This window comes from Equus asinus, chromosome 2 (genome assembly GCF_041296235.1).
Source record: "Equus asinus isolate D_3611 breed Donkey chromosome 2, EquAss-T2T_v2, whole genome shotgun sequence".
Lineage (NCBI taxonomy): Eukaryota > Metazoa > Chordata > Mammalia > Perissodactyla > Equidae > Equus > Equus asinus.
This window is the reverse complement of record NC_091791.1, coordinates 152,389,924-152,411,584: the sequence shown is the minus strand read 5'-3', so window position 1 is coordinate 152,411,584 and position 21,661 is coordinate 152,389,924. Positions and strand designations below refer to the sequence as shown.

The following is a 21,661-nucleotide window of genomic DNA, read 5'->3' as shown; positions in this document are numbered from 1 at the left end:
TATTGAATAAACTTCCATTCCAGTAGCACTGAAACCAGATCATTTTTATTAAGGAAGGAGTTAAAGAACAGGTAGTGTGCATAGACCATTCATTTGTGAAGGTCAGCTATAGAAATCCCGGAAGGGATCAATCATCGAACACCTATAAAGCAGTTTGAAACTTTAACATATGTAACATCTGATTCAATACGTAACACTTGAATTCAACTCAAGGTGCATATATAACGCCTGATTCAATAGGCCCTGAGGATGGGATTCTGCACTTCTAACAAGTTGCCAGGTGAAGCCAATTCTGCTGGTGCTCAGACCACACTTTAAGCAAAGCTACTCAAAGAACATCTATGTTGTAGAAAGCATATGTAAGATTTATTAAATAATGCTTCCTTTCTCAGTTTTATTATGTTTACTGTATTCTGATTGCCAGGTTCAATGGATGCTCCAATCCAGATCTTAACTGGACCATTCCTTTCTTGAAATTCCATGTTGGCTCTAGGGACATTACCCTGGAGTGATTATCCTCCTGTCTCTTCAGCTCTTCCCTCTCAGGTGTCTTTGCTGCCTCCTCTTCCTCCTCCTAGCCCTTAAATGTTCCAGTTTCCCAGGTATCTGTCTCCAGCCCCTTTTTCTTTTATTTGTACTTAATGGAAATCCTTTGTTATCTCTAATTCTAGTTGATTCCTTTGGGGTGTCTAGGTATATAATTGTGCCTAAAAATATTATTTTTTATTTCTTTCCAAATATTTATGGCATATTTCTTGTGATAGGATTTTTAATACAATACTATATATTGACATTTATTTTTAAAACATTTTTATTCTGTTCCTCATTTTATGAGGAATGACTAAAATGCTGTTTCTTGAAACATAACATTCGTTCTTGGTTCTAGATCTTACCTCATTTTAAAATTGAGCTATAACTCAACATAAAATTCGCCATTCTAAAGTACACAATTCAGTGGTTTTTATGTTAAGCACTCAATAAGTGAGAGAATTTTGAATAACAAACACTTCTAAAGACTTGAGTCACCCAACAATGGAGTGGGATTCCTTCTAGATAATAAATGCCTAGTAACCAGAAATATTAAGCATCAGCTGGATAATCCCCCTTTATGTTCTAAAAGGTACTCCTGTTTTGATGAGAGATAGATTAACTCTGAGGTCCCTCCTAACACTAAACATCTGTGGGACACTTACTGATTTGAACACTTCTACAGAGTGGAATCACCGCCCTGAGCAATGGCAAGTAAATGGAATAAAAGGACTCTCTTTTGGCCCAGAAACAGGCAAAAGTAATGTCTGATTAAAGTTAATGGCGCACAGGATAAGCAACATTCATAGAGTAGGCAATGGAAACAACAGTTCTTAGATAATTACACTAACAGCTCCTGGGATCTCCTTACTGACACTCCCCCCCCCACCCCCCACCCAGAGGCCTGTATCCACCGGGAGAGAAAGGGTGAAATTAGGACTTTAACAGGAAGTAGAGGTTGCAGGAAAAGTGGGCGCTATAGTGACAAAGTCAAGGAAAGAGTCAGACTCAGGAGCTGTGGAAAGGGTAGAAAGCCAAGGAACACAGGCCCCACTGGCACGTGAACTAAATTTTCCTCTGACTTGACACCTTTCAGTATCCCCTATGTCTTAGAGACAGACCACTGAGCAATTATCAGCAGTATTTATTAGACATTTATACTTTGAATTCTCCATTTCCACCTATTCCTTTCATTATCTTTTGCCAAAGATATCGAAGTCATCCATTGTCGGTTTTACTTGTCTTCAAAGTTCATCAGTGCCTGCACTGTAAAGAAACAGACTGTGAGGCTGGAGAGCTAAGAATACGCAGAACACACAAATGTTTGGTGAAGATCCTGCTTTTCTGGGTTCTAGGTGCCCACACAAATCTTTACTTTAAATTAAGCCATATGAGTCTGTACTCTTTGCCATAGATGAATTAATCAGGATTGAAGAAGCCACCTCGCAACCTTCCCCCTCTCGCTTTGTTCTTCTGAGAGAGCAAGTGGGAAGGCAGGGCGAAGACAACTGGAAAGAGCAGGATTGACCTTAGGCAACATTTTGAAGTAAGCAAAGTCCGTCTTTGACATCCTGCTCTAAATTCCATGTTCCATTGTTATAAATTCCTCTTATTGCCCTACTTTGCCCACAACACACACATACCTCTTGCCTAATTGCTTTTTTCACATTGAGTTGATTTCAACTAGGTATGAGGAAGATAATGCTAATTAGTATTAAATTGTAAAAAATGGCACCTAACTCTCTAGCTTTTGTATTTTTAAAAGAAAATTTATTAATCCAAATTAATCTCCAGGTGGTGAAATTGCAAGTGAGAAATTTAGCGAAAATAATTTTGAGCAGGTAGTTCTCCACTTAAATCAAATTCTCTTATTTAAATCACATACTTCTCTCTGCCTAGGCTTACACTAGAAGGGACTGAAAGGAAGAGAAGTCTATAATTCATAAACTCCCTTTTGGGAGTTGGAGGCAGTAGGCACTTGTGGGCTTTCTGCTCACTGTCTTAATCCCCACAGCTATCCAACTTGAGTCTGTGGCCCTACTGCTCAGCTGAAATGTGACCTTCCAAGAGAAGAAACATGTACAAAATGGGGTGGGCTGCCCAAATTGATCAAGAGCCCACCTTGTCCTAATTCCCAACAACTGGAATTGAACACTCTCCTCTAGGGAGACAAGCTCTTAGACCTCACAGGATTTAGGTGTCTTTTACTGGAGAAGCCGAGTTGTCAGGTTCTCTTTAGGTTAGAATAAATCAGGACGTATGCCCAGAATGTGACATGCCAAACCAAGGATTTGCCTTTTTCAGGTGTGAGGTGGAAGTTCAGAGGCTGAGATGCCAAAATAGGGGACATCCACATCCTTCTCCCCAGTTATATATGCTACTCCAATTTACTTAACTCCTGGTCCCCACAATTGCCCTAAATCCATACCTGCAAACTCTTGCAACCGCTTACGCTCCTCCAGGTTATACTGAAGCTTTTCTAGCAACTCAAAATATCGGAAGAGTGAATCTCTAGGCCAAACAACACGTTCATCCTGATCCATATCCATTAGCCCAGGCAGATTCTGGTGCACATGAGTCTCCCAGTCCAAATGACCTGGAGGGAGGAATGCTTCTTAAAAACATATCTAGATTCATGGAAGTTGGGTAAGAGCTGATAAATCCTATGGTATGGAGGGAAAGCAAGAATGAAAGAGGAAGCAGGGAGAGGAAAGGGTGCATCACCAAGAGACCACTTTCTACAATAAGCAAAGACAGCCACAGCCACACTTACCCAAAATTAAGCAGAAGTACAGGGGAAATGAAGAAGCACAAAGAAAGTAATTGAGACCAGAAAATCAGACTGGTGGAAAAGCTTGGGAAGTAGATATAGTTGGAGAGCCCCTATTAAAATTGGGATGTCTCCTAGAGAAGAGTAATCTGAATTCAGATGGAAGAAACCCTCACTTACCAAGAGAGTCAAAATCTCTGGAGTCAGAAGAGGCGGAGCAGGAAGATGAAGTTGAGGAAGAGGAAGAGGAAGAGGAAGAAGAAGATGAGGACTTTTTCATTTTTGACAAGGACTCTTTTGTTTTTGAACCCTCTTCAGTGGCAGCGTATTTAGACTTTTCTTGAGAAGCTTCTGATAAGACCAAAGATTCCTCTTGTTGACTGGCATCTCTGTAAGTGAAAGGAGAAATTTTATTGCTCCAAATACATTTACAAGATATGGCTAGTTCTTTCATTATTCTGGCCCTGGCCATCCCCTTAGTCTGGGACTTAAGGCAATGAGGGCCAAACTACTTCCAAAATCTGAGCTTAAGTACTTCCAACCTCAATTATTCCATGTAATTTATCCCTGTTAGTGCCACTCTGGTCTGAGCTATCATCACTTCTTGCCTGGACAGCAGTATAGCCTCCTAACTCGTCTCTCTGCTCCCTCCCTTGTTCTTCTACAGTCTCTCGTCAACACAGCAACCAGAGTAATCCTTCTTAAATGTAAGCCATTTCACGTCACTACTTTGCTTTGCTCCCCATTTCACTCAGAGTCAAAGCCTAAGTCCCTACAACGACCCTCATGGCCCTACAGGATTGGATCCCCATTATCTCTCTAACCTCTGATCTCCTAACACTCTTCCCTCTGCTCCAGTCACAATGGCTTCCTTATTATTTCTCAAACACATCAGGCATCTTTCTGGCTTAGGACCTTTGTACTAGCTGTTCCCTCTACCTATAACACTCTTCCCATAGATATCCACATAGTAATCCCCTCACCTCCTCCAAGTCTTTGGTCAAAGGTTACCTTTTCAATTAGACCACCCTGACTAACTTGTTTAAAATTACAACCCATCTGCAACCCTACCCTATACTCCAATCCCCCTTAACCTGTTTCACTTTTTATTTTTTCATGCTTGTCATATTTTAATACATTAATTTACTTTATTTAATATGTTCATTGTTTATTGTCTCTTTCCCCCTACGAGAATGTAAGCTCCATGACAGCAGGCATTATTATTGTCTGTTTTGTTCACTGATCTATCCCAAGCACCTAATAAGTATTCAATAATTATTTGCTGAATAGATGAATGAGTTTCTTATTTCTCCTCCTGCTCTCTTGTCCACTGCTGAACACTCATGGTCCAGAATAGCATCTGTTTCATAGAAGGTGCTTGTATTCGTTTCTTGTGGCTGCTGTAACAAGTTACCACAAGCTTTGTAGCTTAAACCAACAGAAATTTATTCTGTCACAATTCTGGAAGCCAGAAGTCTGAAATCAAGGTGTTGGCTAGGCCATACTCCCTCTAGAAGCTCTAAGGAAGAAAGTTCCTTGTTTCTTCTAGCTTCTGGCAGTTGCCTGGCATTCACTGGCTTCCTTTGGCTTGTGGTTGCATCACTCCAATCTCTATCTCCATCTTCACATCTCTTTGTCCTATTCTCTACGTCTATGTCTTCTCCTCTTCTGTCTCTTACAAGGGCCCTTGGCACTGGATGTAAGGCCCACCTGGATAATCCAGGATGATTATATCTCAAGATCCTTAACTTAATTGCATCTTCAAAGACCCTTTTTCCAAATAAGGTCATGTTCACAGGTTCCAGGGGGTTAGGTACGGACTTATCTTTTGGGGGGCCACCATTCAACCCACTATAATAAATAATTATTGAATGAAGGAATTCTCTCTCAAAGCCAATCTTCATCTTTAATTTTCTACCCTCTCCTCCTTCATGTTTGTCCATTCCAGTTTACATATACATGCCTAACCTGGCATCAATTTTGCTAAGGCTTGACCTCAGTGTCTCAGGGTACAGGTTTTGTCTCCTGCAAAGCAAAAAACACAAAAGAGTGAAGAGAGTTATACTGAAGCAGAAGTGTAGTAAGGAAAAAAGAAAAGAATTTAGATCGGAAAGTGAAGAAAACTGAATGAGGAAAACAAACCATAGTAAAGGGGTGAAAAAGAGCAGGGAAGCCCAGACAGTGTGGTAAAGGATCAGGCAATATTCTAGAGCTGGGGAATTCTAACCCTGGGCAAATCTTCTGTCACAAAGGGAGAAATGGGGTCAAGGCAAAGGAGTAGAAACAGGGAATGAGGTCAGGAAACCCTTGAGAACTAAAGTTGGGTTTGAAAATGGGGAAGCAGACCTCTGGATAATCTGCCGCTTGAATATGTCGGCTTTGTGCTGAACCTCCAGATGCGTCATCTCCTCATTCAGCTCATTCCTGATATTCTGAAAGTTAGTAACTGCCCCAAAGGGCCATTAGGAGTTGGGAGATGATGGTGACTAGACCTGGGGAGAGGGCTTGGGGGAGATACCAAGTGAAATATCCATCCCGGGCCCCAATCCTCCCTACTACATCAGGTTCTCTCTGTCCATAATCCACCAATTCTAGCTTTCATTCTAATTTCTTTCCAAACACCCCTCCCACAAGGTTTCACCTCTTCTATGCTTACCCATCATGGCCACTATGATATTTCGAAAGATAATGGAACCAAGTAACAACCAAAGAATGACATAGATGCTGCTGAAGGTACGGCTGACTTCAGGCACCTTCCAGGTATCCTGAAGCAGTGCATACCAATGATCCATGGTGAAGAGAATGAATACTGTCACTAGGGAATTCAGCAGGTCTCTAAAGGAAAAGGAGGTGTGTGTATAGATAGAAGAGAGATCTAAACCTCTCAGAAACAGTATCATTCTTACTCTTAAAGCAACATAAGAGCATTTCTTTGTAGTTTCCTCTGACTTTGGTTCCTTTTCTACCATAACCATAGCCAACTTTTCAGCTAATCATTCTTCAGTTTGAGGTTGTTTTATTAGGTTTTCCTTTATCATGAATATCTCTCACTATTTCATTGGTACCTGGGGCATAGTAGGTACTCAATAAATAGGTACCAACTGAATTTTTAAAAATTGAATCAATCAACAACTATGTATCATTTTTTATAAGTTCATTCTCCACTGTTCTATGGACTTCACCTAACAGAAGATCACTCAAAAATTTAGAAAACATCATTCCTATTTAGTTTGCTGGTATGAACTGATAGTCAAGTAAATGGATGGATGTGTGACATAAACATGTGATCCCAAACAATGAATGATAATGAATATATCACAAAAGTTCTCAGGAAGGTATCTAAATTTTCCTTCTTTCATTCTTAGCCCTCCATACACAATTTATTGAAAACATTAGGACCTGAATAGGATGAATTCTGGGACTTTCCTAACTCAATATTCTCATAAAACTACCTGTTAGTCTAAGAGAGACCTGACAGGTGCTGACAAGATTGGATTCCAACTCACAAATAACATTATCTCCTCTAAATCCAAAATCACTTTCTATTAGTAATCAGTTCTCTAGAAAGAGCTTAACAGGATTTTACTTTTGCATGAGTACAGGTGTATGCATGTGTAATCCCCACACTGAGAGATGGGAGTAAAACCAGTGACCATGTCTGAGAGTCATAGTAACAGTTATCGATCACTTACAACGTGTTAAGTACTGTGCTAAGTGCTTAAATGCATTACCTCATTCATCTCTATATTCTAATGAGGTTGTACTACTATTATTCTCATTTTTCAAAAGAGGTAACTAAGGCACAGAAATGAGGGCTTAACCACTGGCATATACTGTTATTTAAAGATGGCTGATGAAGGTGTGCTTGAATTTGCGAAAGCCAGAGCAAACTTGGAACTAGCTGCCCTATCCTCAAAATTAGATGTAATACCTCTCACTACCCCTTTGCTGTCTCCTTCTCTCTCCTTACTGTGTTCCATTCCTGTATCTCACAATAGACTACACTTTTTGCATTACTATACATTAGACCAGCTCCCCAGTCTTTTGCCCCAGTACTCTCCCCCCACCCAGGCTTCCCCCAGTCCTGCCTACGAGAAGAACATGCGGTACTCCAGGTCCTGGCGAGTTGAACGGGTATAATGCTCGAAGAAGTAGACACCAGTCACAGCAAAAATGTAGAAGAAGATGAGCAGCAACATCAAGAGGAAGGTCATGCTCTAGAGGCCATGACCTTGAGTCAGAGCTGGGCCAGACTAGGCAGATTTCCACCTACAGCCCAGTCAAGCCCACCCTGGCAATTCCCCCCCAAACCCTCACTTCCACTCCTGAGCCCAGGCATCTCCAGGCTACAGCTGCTTGTCCCCAGCCCTTTCTCACCCAATAACATTTCACAGTCTTTCATTCCCTTCTTTGACCCACCTAAACTTGTTTTGTGTTAAATCCCCATGTTTATCCACCTTGCCCACCTGGTTTAGCTACAACAGTCAAATCACCTTGAGGGCCCTGACCAGGGCCAAAATAATGACTCGAATTTGACGGAATCGTGCAAAGAGTTTGAGAGACCTTAGCACGCGGCAGATCCTCAGCAACTGGAGCCATACAGACTGGCCTGTAACCCCTACCAGCACCACAACCTCAGGAAGCAGGGACTGTGGGAAACACACAGATTATGAGTAAAATATACCCCTAAGCACCCACACACAGTTGTTCTTTCTTGATCTCATCTTCTTCAGAGTTCCTTGGGCATTATCCCTGGAATAGCATTCTCTGGGGATTGTTTCCTATTCTACCTTTCTACGCTAAATTAGTTAAACTCTCTATTTCAACTTGCTCAGACATAAAAAAAAGGGGGGGGGGAATACCTTGCTTATCTCATTGGGTTATTGTATACCTCAAATAAGAAAATACATGTAAAACACTTAGAACAGTACCTGGCACTTAGTAATGCTTAGTAACTGATAGATGTTATTGTTGGGGTTAACGTTGTGCTTAGATTCTGCCTTGCTCCTAATACCAATAACTCCTGCAATGACTGACTTTTAGCTTTATGAAAAAAATCAAAATAAGGAAGTTAGGTACATTTTTATTTTTGGTTCTTCCTGTGATATAATTATCTTAACTTTTCTTGTCATTTTGATTCACGTAGGCACATTCTTCAGCCCACTAAACTAATCCTCAGGCTATCTATCCTTACCAATATGGTGACAACAAAGTCAAAGACATTCCAGGCATTCTTCCAGAAGAGGAAAAAGCTGGATAGCCACATCAGAAGGATCTCCAAGATGAAAACAAGCAAGATGAACCAAGCTGCCACCTCCAGAGTCAGCTTCAGCGGCCACAGTTTGGTATTTGAGGATTCAAGCAATTCTGTGAGAGTAAAACAAAGGCTGAATAAAGGTTAGGAAGTGGGAAGACGAATGATAGAGAATGATCAGAAACTTATAAACCACAGTTGTGCCCACTGTTATTCCATTTTTCGAGTTTCTCTTCTTATCACTGTTGTTGCTTCAGCCTGTGAAATACAGAGGAGGACAGAATCAAACGTGAAAAATAGCTGTGACTCATCTCCTGTTGGTATTGGTATGTCTAACAGCTGCAAGTCACCACCTTCCCACTCTGGAGTCACATAGCCACCAAGGGATTGCTTTCTTAACTACCACCAACCCTGTCTGCTGTACTGTTACCCATGACCCAAACTTCACAACGAAGCAACGGGCCTTGAGAATAGAATGAAAATGTAGGGCCATAGTATCTAAAGTGCTTTATAAGAAATGTAGAAACAAGAAGCCAGATCCATGGGGCATATTGAGTTACCAACCAAGAAATTATTTGGTTGTTTATTTGTTAGTTTTTAAAACTTTCCCTTTCTTCTCTGCCTAAAACTGATTTTGTTCTGCAAAGCAAATTGAATCCTATACTACCCTCTAGAATCCTATTATTTGCTAATTGCTATTTCTTAATTTATTGCCTTCATCTTTCAACCCTCTTCATTTCTTTTACACATTTAATAGATATATACTATGCTGTAGAAAAAAATATTGAGATCAAGATAGGCTTAAAAACTAAATAATAATTTAATATGTTTCTCTTTGAAATAGAACAATCCAAGAGTCTCCAAATGTACTATGACTGATATGTTTGGCAGTTAATAAGATCACAAGAGCATACTCAATCACCCTGAAAAATACAAACTGCTATTTAGGTTTTGACACTTACACAGTTGTGTTTTGTTTTTGTTTTCGTTTTTTTTTTTGAGGAAGATTAGCCCTGAGCTAACTACTGCCAGTCCTCCTCTTTTTGCTGAGGAAGCCTGGCCCTGAGCTGACATCCATGCCCATCTTCCTTTACTTTATATGTGGGACGCCTACCACAGCATGGCGTGCCAAGCAGTGCCATGTGCGGCCCCCGGATCTGAACTGGCGAACCCCAGGGCCCCCGAAGCTGAACGTATGCACTTAACCGCTCCGCCACCAGGCCGGCCCAACACTTACACAGTTTTAAATTGTTATTGTTTTTAGTAATATTTTGGCTTATTATATTCCTAATGAAGTAAGGAACACTGATGTTGAAATACAACTTCATGAAGAGCATAAGAAGAATTCTGCAAGTTTATCTCAAGATGATCTTCATCAGATTCTATAAAGTGCATGCATCTGATCAAAAGTTTGATATAGCATATCAAGATAGCTCTAGAACCTCAAAAATATAATAGATAATGTTATACTCAGCTTTTGTTGGAAATAAGGACTATTCGCACTTGCAATGTGTTATTTTCAGAGAAAGGCTTACAAATAAGCCAAATTTTCTTTCTTTTCTCTCTCTTGTCATTTAGAAACAAAACATGAAAATTATAAAAATAAGCCAATTGATGTTTAAAGTGCAAAGTAGAATTACCAACATCATTGTGATAATAGATTTTTCTATTTTTTATGCCCCAACACATAATTAAATTTCCAACTACACTTTAACATATAATATATAACATGTATTTAACATATAATACATAATGTTGTAAACTGGAAACTAATATAATGTTATATGTCAATTATATCTGAATTTTTTAAAAGGAACAAAAAAATTAAATTAAAAAAACATATAATACATAAATATATTTGACCCCAAAACCAAACTTAATATATAATGTCATTTAAAAATTCATTTGTAGACAAATCATATATTTTCTTTAAAAACAGCATGAACCACTTATAAATGGCAAAAGTGAAAATTTGCTCACATAGTATGATTATTAAAATTATATAATAATAAACATTACAATACAATTTTTTTTTCTTTGGAGGAAGATTAGCCCTGAGCTAACTACTGCCAATCCTCCTCTTTTTGCTGAGAATGACTGGCCCTGAGCTAACAGCCATACCCCCAAAATACAATATTTAATAATATGCTAGTCTCAAATATTATTTTTACTTTAACTTGCTTCTTTATATCACATAATAATAATGAAATGATTAAAACTCCTAAGGAGGTTTTCAAGAATATATATGTATTACTGGGAAACAAAATCACAATAAAAAAGACTGGGGAGCTTTGATCTAGAGAAGTTTGTTAATTACTATTTTTTTCCCTATCTATAACAACATTCTTTGTGATCTGGAAAAATTGTTTTAAAAGCCTAAATAAAGTCTTAATGCTTAGCATATGAATTATTCTGTTCAAAGAAATCTGTTAGTCACAAATTATTTCGCTTTGCAAAATCCCTCCTGCCTTTCTACCTGGAGAACGTACTTAATAAGATACAACTTCCATGAACTTGCCACATAATTCCTACTTGGGCAATCTACCTGTCCTCTGACAGTGATCATGTTTCATACTTGACTGTTTTACCAAACAGAATGGTTAATGCTATTCTATTTTGATTTGTCCATTACAGCCAGGAAATCCTGTATATTTACTGCTATTTACTTTATTCCAAAGCTTAAGACTATATCCCTAACCTCATAAGGCAAATATGTGCTGGTTATTATACAAGAAATAGGAAACGGGGTGCCTGAGTTCAAAATCCTCACCTCTACGGGGAGGAAATAAAACACTTCAAAGAATATAGTATACTGTAGTGGGTCAATTACATGAATTACTGTTTATTTAAATATCTTTGACCTGATTACATTAAAAGACTATTTTAAAGTGAGAAAATTCCCTAAAACAGTGAGGATGAAATAAGGGAGTGAGTACCTCTACTACCCTTTCATCATTTCTGAGCAGTTTGTTTGAGATGATAATCAAGTGAGCTCACTGATTCTCCAGGTGTTCTTTTGGTTTTTTGTTTTGTTTTGTTTTTTAAAGATTGGCACCTGCGCTAACAACTGTTGCCAATCTTCTTTTTTTTTTTTTTTGCTTTTTTCCCCCCAAATTCCCCCAGTACGTACTTGTATATTTTAGTTGTGGGTCCTTCTAGTTGCGGCATGTGGGACGCTGCCTCATCATGGCCTGACAAGCGGTGCCATGTCCCCGCCCAGGATCCGAACCGGGGAAACCCTGGGCCACCGAATCGGAGGGCGAGAACTTAACCACTCGGCCACAGAGCTGATCCCCAAGAATCATTTACCCTTTAAGTCATTTTCTGGCTGATCTAATATCTTAGTTGTACCTAACTTTACATACTTTGTGAGCTTTCTTATTCCTAAATACCCTTTCTAAACATTCTTGTAAAAATGCAAATGTTGGATCACTCACTGATAGGCACCAATATCTTGAATAAGAAAGGTTAATTCAAACAAATATTAGACTAAACTGACACAAGAAATTATAACTGGTCTTCCCATCTCCAGTTCCCTGTGAGACTATTACACCCTACCTCTAAGTGTCTAGACCACCTTATATCTACTACCCTCTCCAGAACCCTCCAAATATTTCTAGGTCTTAGCAGTTGCAAAAATCCTACTCCAGGAGACAATATAATTGTCCCTATTATAATTCAAATAACGTTCAAAAACGTAAAATGATCAATTTAAAGGAAAAATGAGTCCCATCCGCCTCCTCTTTCATTCAATGTCAGTTCTCACCTATTTCAACCATCAGGACAATCGTATTCAAAAAGATAAGGAAGATGATGAAGTTTGTGAAGAGAGGACCTATTTTCTCTTAAGGAAACATACAGAGTGGAGTTCTTTCTGATTTATGTAGGTGAAATAATAAGGGCAAGAACAGAACCAGTGAGAATGAGAAGAAAATGGAGTTTGGAAAGGGAAAAAAAGTCACTAGGCAGATGATGATGCAAGAGAGACAGTAAAGCCACAAATGAGTGGCATGAAAGGATACGCTCAATGACCCATCCAGCCCACAAAGAAAGAGGTGGCCTCTCACTGTAGCGCACGCAAAGGCTGCTCATCAGCCTCTGGCTGTGTGTAATCCGTTCTACATGACGAGGCTTTATGGAGAAGCGCACAAGCTGGTGTTGATCTCCCAACATAAGTTTCTTCTGACGAGAAGGATCTACACCAAAACCAAAAAAAGGGACAGTGGATAAATATAAAGAGAAGTCTTTGGGGGAGATGAAGAGCAGGTAGGATTGGGGACAGGGCTATTGGTTACATAATGGACCCCTTGGTGCAGGGACTTGCCTGCTGTTCCTTCTCACAGCAATTAATAATAGTTTGGAGTAAGAGCCAGTGTATTGCTTATGACCAACACTGTCCATGCCCAAGAATAAAGGCAACAGGTTCAACCCTCAAGTTTTAGTGTCTTTGGTAGAAACTTCCAAGTCAGCCAGGGCTAGTAGTTATCCCAGGCCTAAAAGTGAGTCAAACGGGTTCTATCTCCTGGATTCAAAGTGTTTTATTAACAAAGCCTCCGATTTACCAAGTTTGGTGTAACCTCCAAATTAGCAACCAAACCAATCTCCCCTGGATTTTCCATCCTTAAAACTGTCTGCTTCCCACTCTTTGGAGGGTGTGGATAGGAGTCTTAAATTTATCTTAGTGAAGAAACAGGCTGCCGACCAAGTATTTCTCGGATAGTGTGCCGTGGCACAGCCTGGCTCAAGCCTTGCAGATGCTCGATGAGAGAGAAAGTATCAATGAGACGTGAACGAATAGCATCAGCTCGGGGCAGCTGCATGTGTCCCGCTTGGTGATAAGTGGCCATGTCTGTTAAAAAAAAAATGGAAGAATCAAGTGTCATTTCTTTCTTGGAATTGCCCAAGGATTAGAGGTTTTCTTTCCCTCCTCCTACCCTTTTTGCCCTTAAGAAGACAAACACATTGTACTAAGACTCAAAGTTTTTTTAAACAAAAGGAGATACGAGTCGTAAGAGGGATACTGCACAGTGGACTAAGTGGCCAGGCACCTTCACTTGCGTGACAGCATTTCTATTTAAAAGCAGTAGCCACAAGGGCAGGAGCCCTGGGGCTGGACAAAGAGGAATTCGGGCACCATCTGGACCTGAGCGAATCAGGCAACGCAGTGAAGTGGTACTGGGAGGGCTCAGGGCTGCTCCCGAAAGAAAAAACAAGATAAGAGGAATTGGACAAAACGCAACAGTCTGACAGTTTGAAAAAAAAATGTGTCCCTTCCCGAGCGTCGACCTCAACACCCCCTCGGGTTCCAGCTCCTTCTCTCAATTCCCGCCCCTGCCTCACCTCAGCCCAGGCTCGCTTCCGCCCACTCAGCCCTGACTTCACTCCTCCGCCCCCGGCTCTGGCGCCCCCTGTTTCCGGCTCTCCTCTCGCAGGGCGAGCTCAGGGTCGGCTCCCGGCCGCGCTGCGGCCCATTTCCAGCTCCGCCCCGCCGCCCCCCAGGTTCCGCTCACGGCGGCCCAGGTCCCCTCCCGGCCCCGCTCGGCGCCTCGGCCCCGCCTCGCACTCCGGCCACTCGGCGGTTACCAGCTGGTCCCGCCCGCCCGACGCAGGCGCCGCGCAGCCAATCGGCGGCTGCCACACTGCGGCCCGAGCCGGGCTGGGGGTTGGGACCTCCGGGTGCAGGTCCGCCTGGGCCAGACGCGCAGGCAGAGCGTGCGTGGTCGCCGGCCCGGCTTCCGCAGTCCCCGCCGAGCCCCGACCCTCCTGGCCGCCCCCGCCTCACCTCGCCGCCATGCACCTCCGCCGCCTAGCGCTGCTCCCGGGCGTGGCGCTGCTCCTCGCCGCCGCCCGCCTCGCCGCTGCCTCCGACGTGCTGGAACTCACGGACGACAACTTCGAGAGTCGCATCTCTGACACGGGCTCTGCGGGCCTCATGCTCGTCGAGTTCTTCGCCCCCTGGTGAGACCACTAAGCCCGGGCGGGGGAGGAAGGGCCAGGCTGGGCAGGGGGCGAAGGCGCGGGAACTGTTGGGCCTACGCAGCGCGGGTGCCTTCCACCATTCCTGCGGGCCCGGCTGCGGCCGGCAGATTCCCATCCCGGGGGAGCCAGGCCACCGCGCCGAGAGCGGGGAAGTCGGTGCTGATCGCCCAGGAGCGAGACTCGGGAAGGAAATCCCGAAGGCCCGTCTCACGCAGGGCCACATCCTTACCTTGGTGCTCTTGCGGCACTTCCTTTTCGCAGAGGGCTTAACCACCTCTCTACCCCCCTTCGATTAGGTATCTTCACAGATTCTGGGTGAGTCAGTGTTAATGTTCTCTATTCTCTAGGCGAGGAGGCATCCCAAGGCTTTATATTGGAAGCGAACGTTTCACCAAATGCAGAGGCCCTGGGTCCCCAGGGTACTTCCTTTCTTCTTGCCCCACGCCCCACAGCCATTGGTTCCTAGCCAAGGTCATTCAGTGGCTGCAGAATGGGCATAAGTGCTTTCTTGAGGCAGGCAATTATTTTGTCCATCGCAGGGTGCACGCTTTCTCCGTTAAGCTGATCACTTCTCAGCCCAGCAGAATCCCATCAGAAAGAGTAGGTGAAGAGGAGTAATTCCGTCAGAATCTGTCTAAATTGTCAGTTTTAATTAGGATTTCTGAAAAAATGCCAAGAAAGACTCCAATGAGAAAGTAACCAGTGTTGGAGAAGTACTCAGGTTAATTTAACTGAACAAGGGTGTAAATTCCTTAGGATAGAACTAACTTGAAATGAAAAGCTGGGGGTGGGGGCCTATAGAGCGAATAGGACTTCTGGCTCAGTAAACCTGAGTGTTGTTATTTTAAACCCCCAAATCTCTACCACAGTAAACATTATCTTAACGCGTGGGATAGCTCACTATACCCATGCTAATTACAGTACTTAATTTTTCTCCTGCCACAATGATCCTTAGTTAGAAACTATTTGTATTCAAAAGTATCAGTAAAACAAAGTTAGTGTATAATTTTTACTTGCTTCTAATTCTCCTATTCACTCTGCAGGGGCTCAGCTGACATGTTGAGGGTTACACTAGCAGTCCTATAGTGAAGAACTCCTGAACCGGAAGGATGTGCTAGAGGCAACAAGTTTTGTTTTCAGCTTGTGCCAGATTTTGCGCCCAGGGCATTCCTGTGGCTAATTCTATTACTGATTACACATCACAGGTGGTCTTTATACATCTCTAGAACTCACATTCTGTCTTAGAAACAGATCTTCACAATCATATAACCATGCTGTTACTTTTGAAGGGATATCAATGTAGTTAGAATGGCTGTGTGGAATTGAATCAAAACTAGGTGGTGCGTCTGTGACTACAGAGGTCAACGTGAAGTGAATTGCTGGAGAATTGTGGGCTATTAGACTATTAGTTTAAAGCAGATTTTATTATTTTTAAATTGAAGGTGTTCTTTCCTACCTTAATTTGTTGTATGTGCTTCCCTAAAAGCTATATAGCCCATCATGCACTGAACCATCCCCCAAATTGGGTGGGTCTCTGCTGTCGTGTCTGCTTTTAATTGGTCTGGAAGGTAAGGTCATCCTCCACAATGCCAGCAAGAAGGATCAGTTTTCTGAATGAGTGATTCGGAATTAAGGAAGTCTCCTGGTGATGGTGTCCTTATTTGTTCACATTCAGCTACTTTTATTTATGAATACTTCAGCTGGAAATGTTTTCTGACTGCTGTATTCTTTTATACAGATCAGGAGTGCTATCTCACAAGTTAGATAGGCATAGTTAAAGAATCCTTATTAAGAGTAAAATGGACCTATTGTGGGCAAGTTCTTTTTCTCATTTGTTTTAGGCTGTCTTTTCCACTTTCATTTTACAAGTGAAAGTGAAAGATTTCTTTGCAGTTGACTTTGTAGCCTAGTATTTTCATTATGGAGTTTTAATTTATGTAATGTGTGAGAGTGAGAGTATCTGAATTTCTCTGGGGAAATAAGTAGCACTATTTTAATGTTTCTGATAACTTCTGAAAACTTATTGATAATTTCTGAAAATTTATTGATCAGTGCTAAGTAAGTTTTAAGTCCTCAACATCTACTTAAGTTCTAGATTTGTGCCCTATCCTCTGGGACAGTAATATTAAATAATAATATTTGATATCCAATGTTTCTAGAGTATAGAAAAAACTGTATGGATAGTATAAAATGGAATATTTAACATTTCTTTTTATACGTATTGATTCCTTTACTTGGAAACCCCTCCCCCCCGTCTTTTCAACAAGGTTTGGCTCAAAAGTTACTTCTTCCTTCCCTGGAGAACTAACTGGTTGCTCTCTCATCTCTATTGGGATTTCATAATGCTGTCGGTCATACCTGGCAGACTAGTATTACTATAGGGAAAGGACTATACCAGTTTTTCTGTCAGAGGCTAAAATAGCATTTGACATATCACAGGGATGAAGTAATGATTGTTGAGTGAGTATGTTAGGATTCATTGTTAACTGCCAGATACCATCCCTGGAAGGTGGATGGGATTATTTGTGTTTTAATTTTGTCTAGGAGTGGGTGAAAGAAGTAGTGATTAATCTTGATGTCCACCTTCAAACTTGACCTGAGTTCCATTCCTGGTGAATTTGAAGAGGGCAGTCTCATCCAGCTTCATTGGAACTCCTTAAACAGGTCCTCCCTTTGGGCCTTTGATGACCTTATGGATATTGCCAGTGCTTAGGGCAATGGTTTTCTCTCCCAGACTTGCGACTTACATCCCCTACACTCCCCCTTCATCCCGGCCCCCGCCCCCCATCCACCCTGCCTCCTGCCCTGTTCCCTCCTGGATTCCCAGAGGAGTCATTCAGTAAGTCCCAGGGTAGGGACCAGGCATGCAATTCTTCTTCTTTTTTTTTTTAAAGTCCTCCATGGATATTTTTTATATGCATTTGGGTTGAGACCCACTGGTCTGGCCTAATATTTCATACTAGTTCCTAGTTTTCCTCTTCAGATGTTGTAAGATAGTTGAGGTAAAACTGTTCTTAAATCTGTTGCATCAGCCTTCTTGACAATTACTACATATTCAACAGAAATCTCTCTTTTCTTTCTTTTTTTTTTTTTTTTTGAGGAAGTTTAGCCCTGAGCTAACTACTGACAGTCCTCCTTTTTTTGCTGAGGAAGACTGGCCCTGTGCTAACATCCATGCCCATCTTCCTCTACTTTATATGTGGGATACCTACCACAGCGTGGTGTGCCAAGCGGTGCCATATCCACACCCAGGATCCGAACTGGTGAACCCTGGGCTGCCGAGAAGCGGAACGTGCAAACTTAACCGCTGTTTCTTCTTTATTCTCATGGCTGCCACTCTGGCTCAAGCTTTCATTATCCGCCACGTGAAATATTTTGTCTTCTAGGTGGCTTTATTCTTATGCCTGCTTTCTTCCTTCCTGTCAGCCCTAATTGCTGACTGATGTAGTCTTAATACACATAACATGTTTATTATCTTTTAACAACAACAAGCCCTTCACAGTTCTCTGATTGCATCGTTCTCACTAGTAATTTTACCTTGCTATACTGTTTCCCTTATCTGAAATACCCTACCTTGTCCTGTCTGAAGCCTTAAATTCGTAAAGGCCCAGCTCCGATTCTTACACCCCTTTTTAAAATATTTATTTATTTATTTATTTTATTTTTCCTTCTTCTCCCCAAAGCCCCCAGTACATACTTGTGTATTCTAGTTGTGGGTCCTAGTTGTGGCATGTGGGACACTGCTTCAGCATGGCCTGATGAGTGGTGCCAGATCCACCTCCAGGATCTGAACCAGCAAAACACTGGGCTGCCGAAGTAGAGTACGTGAACCCAACCACTCAGCCCCAGGGCCAGCCCCCTTACTCCCCTTTACCATACATTCTCTTTTAACTTTTGAACCCTTCTTTTCTTTTTCTTTTTTTTTTTTTTTTTTTGAGGAAGATTAGCCCTGAGCCAACATCTGCTGCCGATCCTCCTCTTTTTGCTGAGGAAGACTGGCCCTGAGCTAACATCCATGCCCATCTTCCTCTACTTTATATGTGGGACGCCTACCACAGCATGGCTTGCCAAGCGTGCCATGTCTGCACCAGGGATCCGAACTGGTGAACCATGGGCCGCTGAAGTGGAACATGCGCACTTAACCGCTGTGCCACCAGGCTGGCCCCTGAACCCTTCTTATGTTCCCAAAAGCCTGGATCTTTCAGATAAATTGGTTATTTTGTTAAATTAATTGTAATTTCTGTATTTTTGTTACAACCCAAGTACACAGATTTTTAGTTTACTATGCAGTATTAAAGGAATACAGACGATATAATGAGTAATACCACATTTTAAACACATCTAAGATGCCACTGATTATAAGAGGAACCATTATTTTCTGTCTCACAAAGAGGGAAGTGCTACCATTGAACTGTGACGCGATTGCAAGACACATCACAATTTCAGATATAGTAAACTCTACATCTGTGAACTATGGTATAAGGAATACCATTTATTTCCTTACCCAGCCTAAGAAATAAAGCCAGTACAGTTGAGGCCACCTGTTTTCCCCTTCCCTATCTTATGCACCCTGCCATCCTGAATTTGGTGTTTATCATTTGGTCATTTTATACTTTTAGTAAATATGTATATGACCCTAAGCAACATCTAATATTACAGTCTTTTTTATATCACTGTTCCTTCATTTAAGCTTTCTAATGATTCTCTTTGAATAGGACTCCTAAAGACCTTGAAGAATATAAGCCTTTATAGTCCTCTATTTTAAACAAGTTTTAGGGGCAAAATATTTCCAAGTTAGTTATCCATCTATCACTTAATAAAATAAATTTTGAGGCTCTTGGCTATGAAATATATCAGCTCAAATTTCTTATGTTTCTTTCCTTCTGTTTTCTAACTCTCTTTTTGCTGTCTGTAGGGAGGTTACAGAACTACTCACCTTTTCAGAGTAATCCCTCTGCAACCTGTTGGCTTTTGAAGAGATGATATACAGCTGGTGCTTAGCTGTACACTGATAAGGAAGAGTATCTCGCCCTCCCCCCACTGCATATACAGTGTGCATGTGGGACTGTTAGGACTTTCTGGGCAGAGGAGCAGGTGTTTCTGATGGCCCTCTGGGAAAATATTCTAATTGACATAATATTTTATCCTCATCGGTTCTTACAGCCAGATGAGCTGTATAGCTGTAAAAATTAGGCATGCTGTCTTAAATATGTCATTCTATTACTGTGTTGAGACTCAGTTGAGAAGAAAAACGCCTCCAAAGAGCTGCTAGAATATCTTTTTATATCAAATGAGTGGCTTCTAGGCCTCATTCCACTACCCCCTCAAACTGGGTTTCTGGTCAAAGAGAGTCATATTGAGGGAATGGTGGAAAAGTACTTGATGATGGTTCTTAAAGAGTTAATATCATACTTAGGACCTTTTGAGGTTTCAGTCACTATTTTAAAGAACCACAGTGCTGGTTTCTTAAGGGGAAAATGTGCATTCCTTTGGGAAACGCTACCAGGAATGGGATTATTGCTGTCTTATCCTTCATTTTATCCTCAAAAGGGCTTGAACCCTTTCCATCTATAATGTGGAATGTGCTTCCGACTTCAGCTTTCAGGACTCAATTGCACTTTTAATTGAGAAAATAGATGCTGCTCTGGACTGAGCCTGTCCTACAGTTATCCTCAGGTAGTACCTTTACCTTCTGAGAGCTCTGGTGTACCTTATCAATAATGGATGTTGTTCGGGTGATGTTTTTGCTTTTGGAAGCAGCTACGAGTTCAAAAGCAGTATTATAGTTTGAGATTCTTCCTAGAGAAACAAAGTTAACAAACGTGTAGGACTAAACTGAGAATCTGGCTTTTTAAAAATCTATCTGTATAGGTGTGGACACTGCAAGAGGCTTGCCCCTGAGTATGAAGCTGCAGCTACCAGATTAAAAGGAATAGTCCCATTAGCAAAGGTGAGTATAGATGGATTATGGTTATAATTATTGTTTCAAAAGATTAAAAGTAGTGAAACTAAAGGAATTATTGGCATAAGAAAGAAATAAAATGTATGGTATATAAGAATTAAGGGGCAAATATGGAAAGTGAAAGTACAATAGTCAAGTTTAGAGGAAAATTATCATTGAGTTAACAAGTTCCCTAAACTACCCTATGATGTTCACAATGATGTGAATAGGAAAATGACATGAGGATGTTGATAAGTATGTAACTAACTGGTCACTATAAACATGGTATTTGCCTTTACAATCAAAGTAATGCTTCCAGAATTTTTCCATTATTCTGTAGTAAACCCATAGTTGCTTCAGTCTAAAAGCTCACATCTTGGCCAACCTCAAATAATTCATACATATATAGGACTGTTTCTGGAAATTGCCTTTAATCATGATGTTTCTGTGGCAGCTTGCCATAGAAAAAAAAGAGTCCAGTTATCATTTAATTCCTGCCTTGTGTGGCTATAGCCTCTGTTGTTATAGACACATTACTTTTCTGAACCTCAGTTTATGTTAAATCATTGGAATCATACCTCAGAATCCTGTGACGATTAAATGAGATAATATATTCAAAATGCCTATAGCATTGCTTAGTTTGGAGTAAGTGACTAAATAGATGAAAATTGTTTTCCTTCTTCCTGATAGGTATCACTATAGGTCTTACTACATCTGTCATGTTACAGTTTAGCCCAGATTCAAAGTAGCTCAAGGAGCATCTTCAAGTATTGGTACCTTTGCTAATAACTCTAGATGATTTTCCAAATCAAATTATACCCCATCCCATCTAAAGGGGGTGATACACCCATCCATACATCCCCTTGATGATAATCATTATCAAAGTAAGCCACCGTTATTTATTTAAGAGATTTATCCATCACATATTCTGAGGCACAAAAAAGGTGGAGACCGCTGCTTTAGGCAATAGAGACTCCAACGGCAGAATTTAAATAGTCATTTGTACATTTTATATGAGGCCCAGGAATCTAATTTTAAAGAATTCCTTAGGTAGTTCTGATGTAGCTAGCCCAGCACCAATTTGCCTTTAAAATCTAATATTCTGTGGAATGTGTGTCAAGAACTACTTGATCCTTTTATGATTTGACCAATCTTAGTATTTTGGAAACATAGGAAGAGCCTGCAAGAA

General features: G+C 41.1%; 2 protein-coding genes across 2 annotated transcripts in view; one reads left to right on the top strand and one right to left on the bottom strand.

Annotated features, from left to right (window-relative positions):
* Positions 1–1,657: 1,657 nt before the first annotated feature.
* On the bottom strand, positions 1,658–14,077 carry CATSPER2 (cation channel sperm associated 2). The gene is made up of 13 exons (XM_014847103.3): positions 13,893–14,077; positions 13,255–13,401; positions 12,575–12,748; positions 12,319–12,387; positions 8,493–8,665; positions 7,792–7,947; positions 7,391–7,515; positions 5,955–6,133; positions 5,645–5,744; positions 5,267–5,323; positions 3,479–3,687; positions 2,957–3,124; positions 1,658–1,794 (listed from the first exon to the last, which is right to left on the bottom strand). The coding sequence occupies exons 2-13, from the start codon at positions 13,397–13,399 to the stop codon at positions 1,763–1,765; spliced, it is 1,587 nt and encodes a 528-aa protein (XP_014702589.2). The 5' UTR covers positions 13,400–13,401; positions 13,893–14,077; the 3' UTR covers positions 1,658–1,762.
* Positions 13,994–21,661, top strand: part of PDIA3 (protein disulfide isomerase family A member 3) — a 20,928-nt gene continuing 13,260 nt past the window's right edge. The window contains exons 1-2 of the mRNA XM_014847105.3: positions 13,994–14,510; positions 20,403–20,481. Of these exons, the coding sequence (XP_014702591.2) occupies positions 14,344–14,510; positions 20,403–20,481 (246 nt within the window). The 5' untranslated portion in view covers positions 13,994–14,343. The remainder of the gene's footprint in view (positions 14,511–20,402; positions 20,482–21,661) is intronic.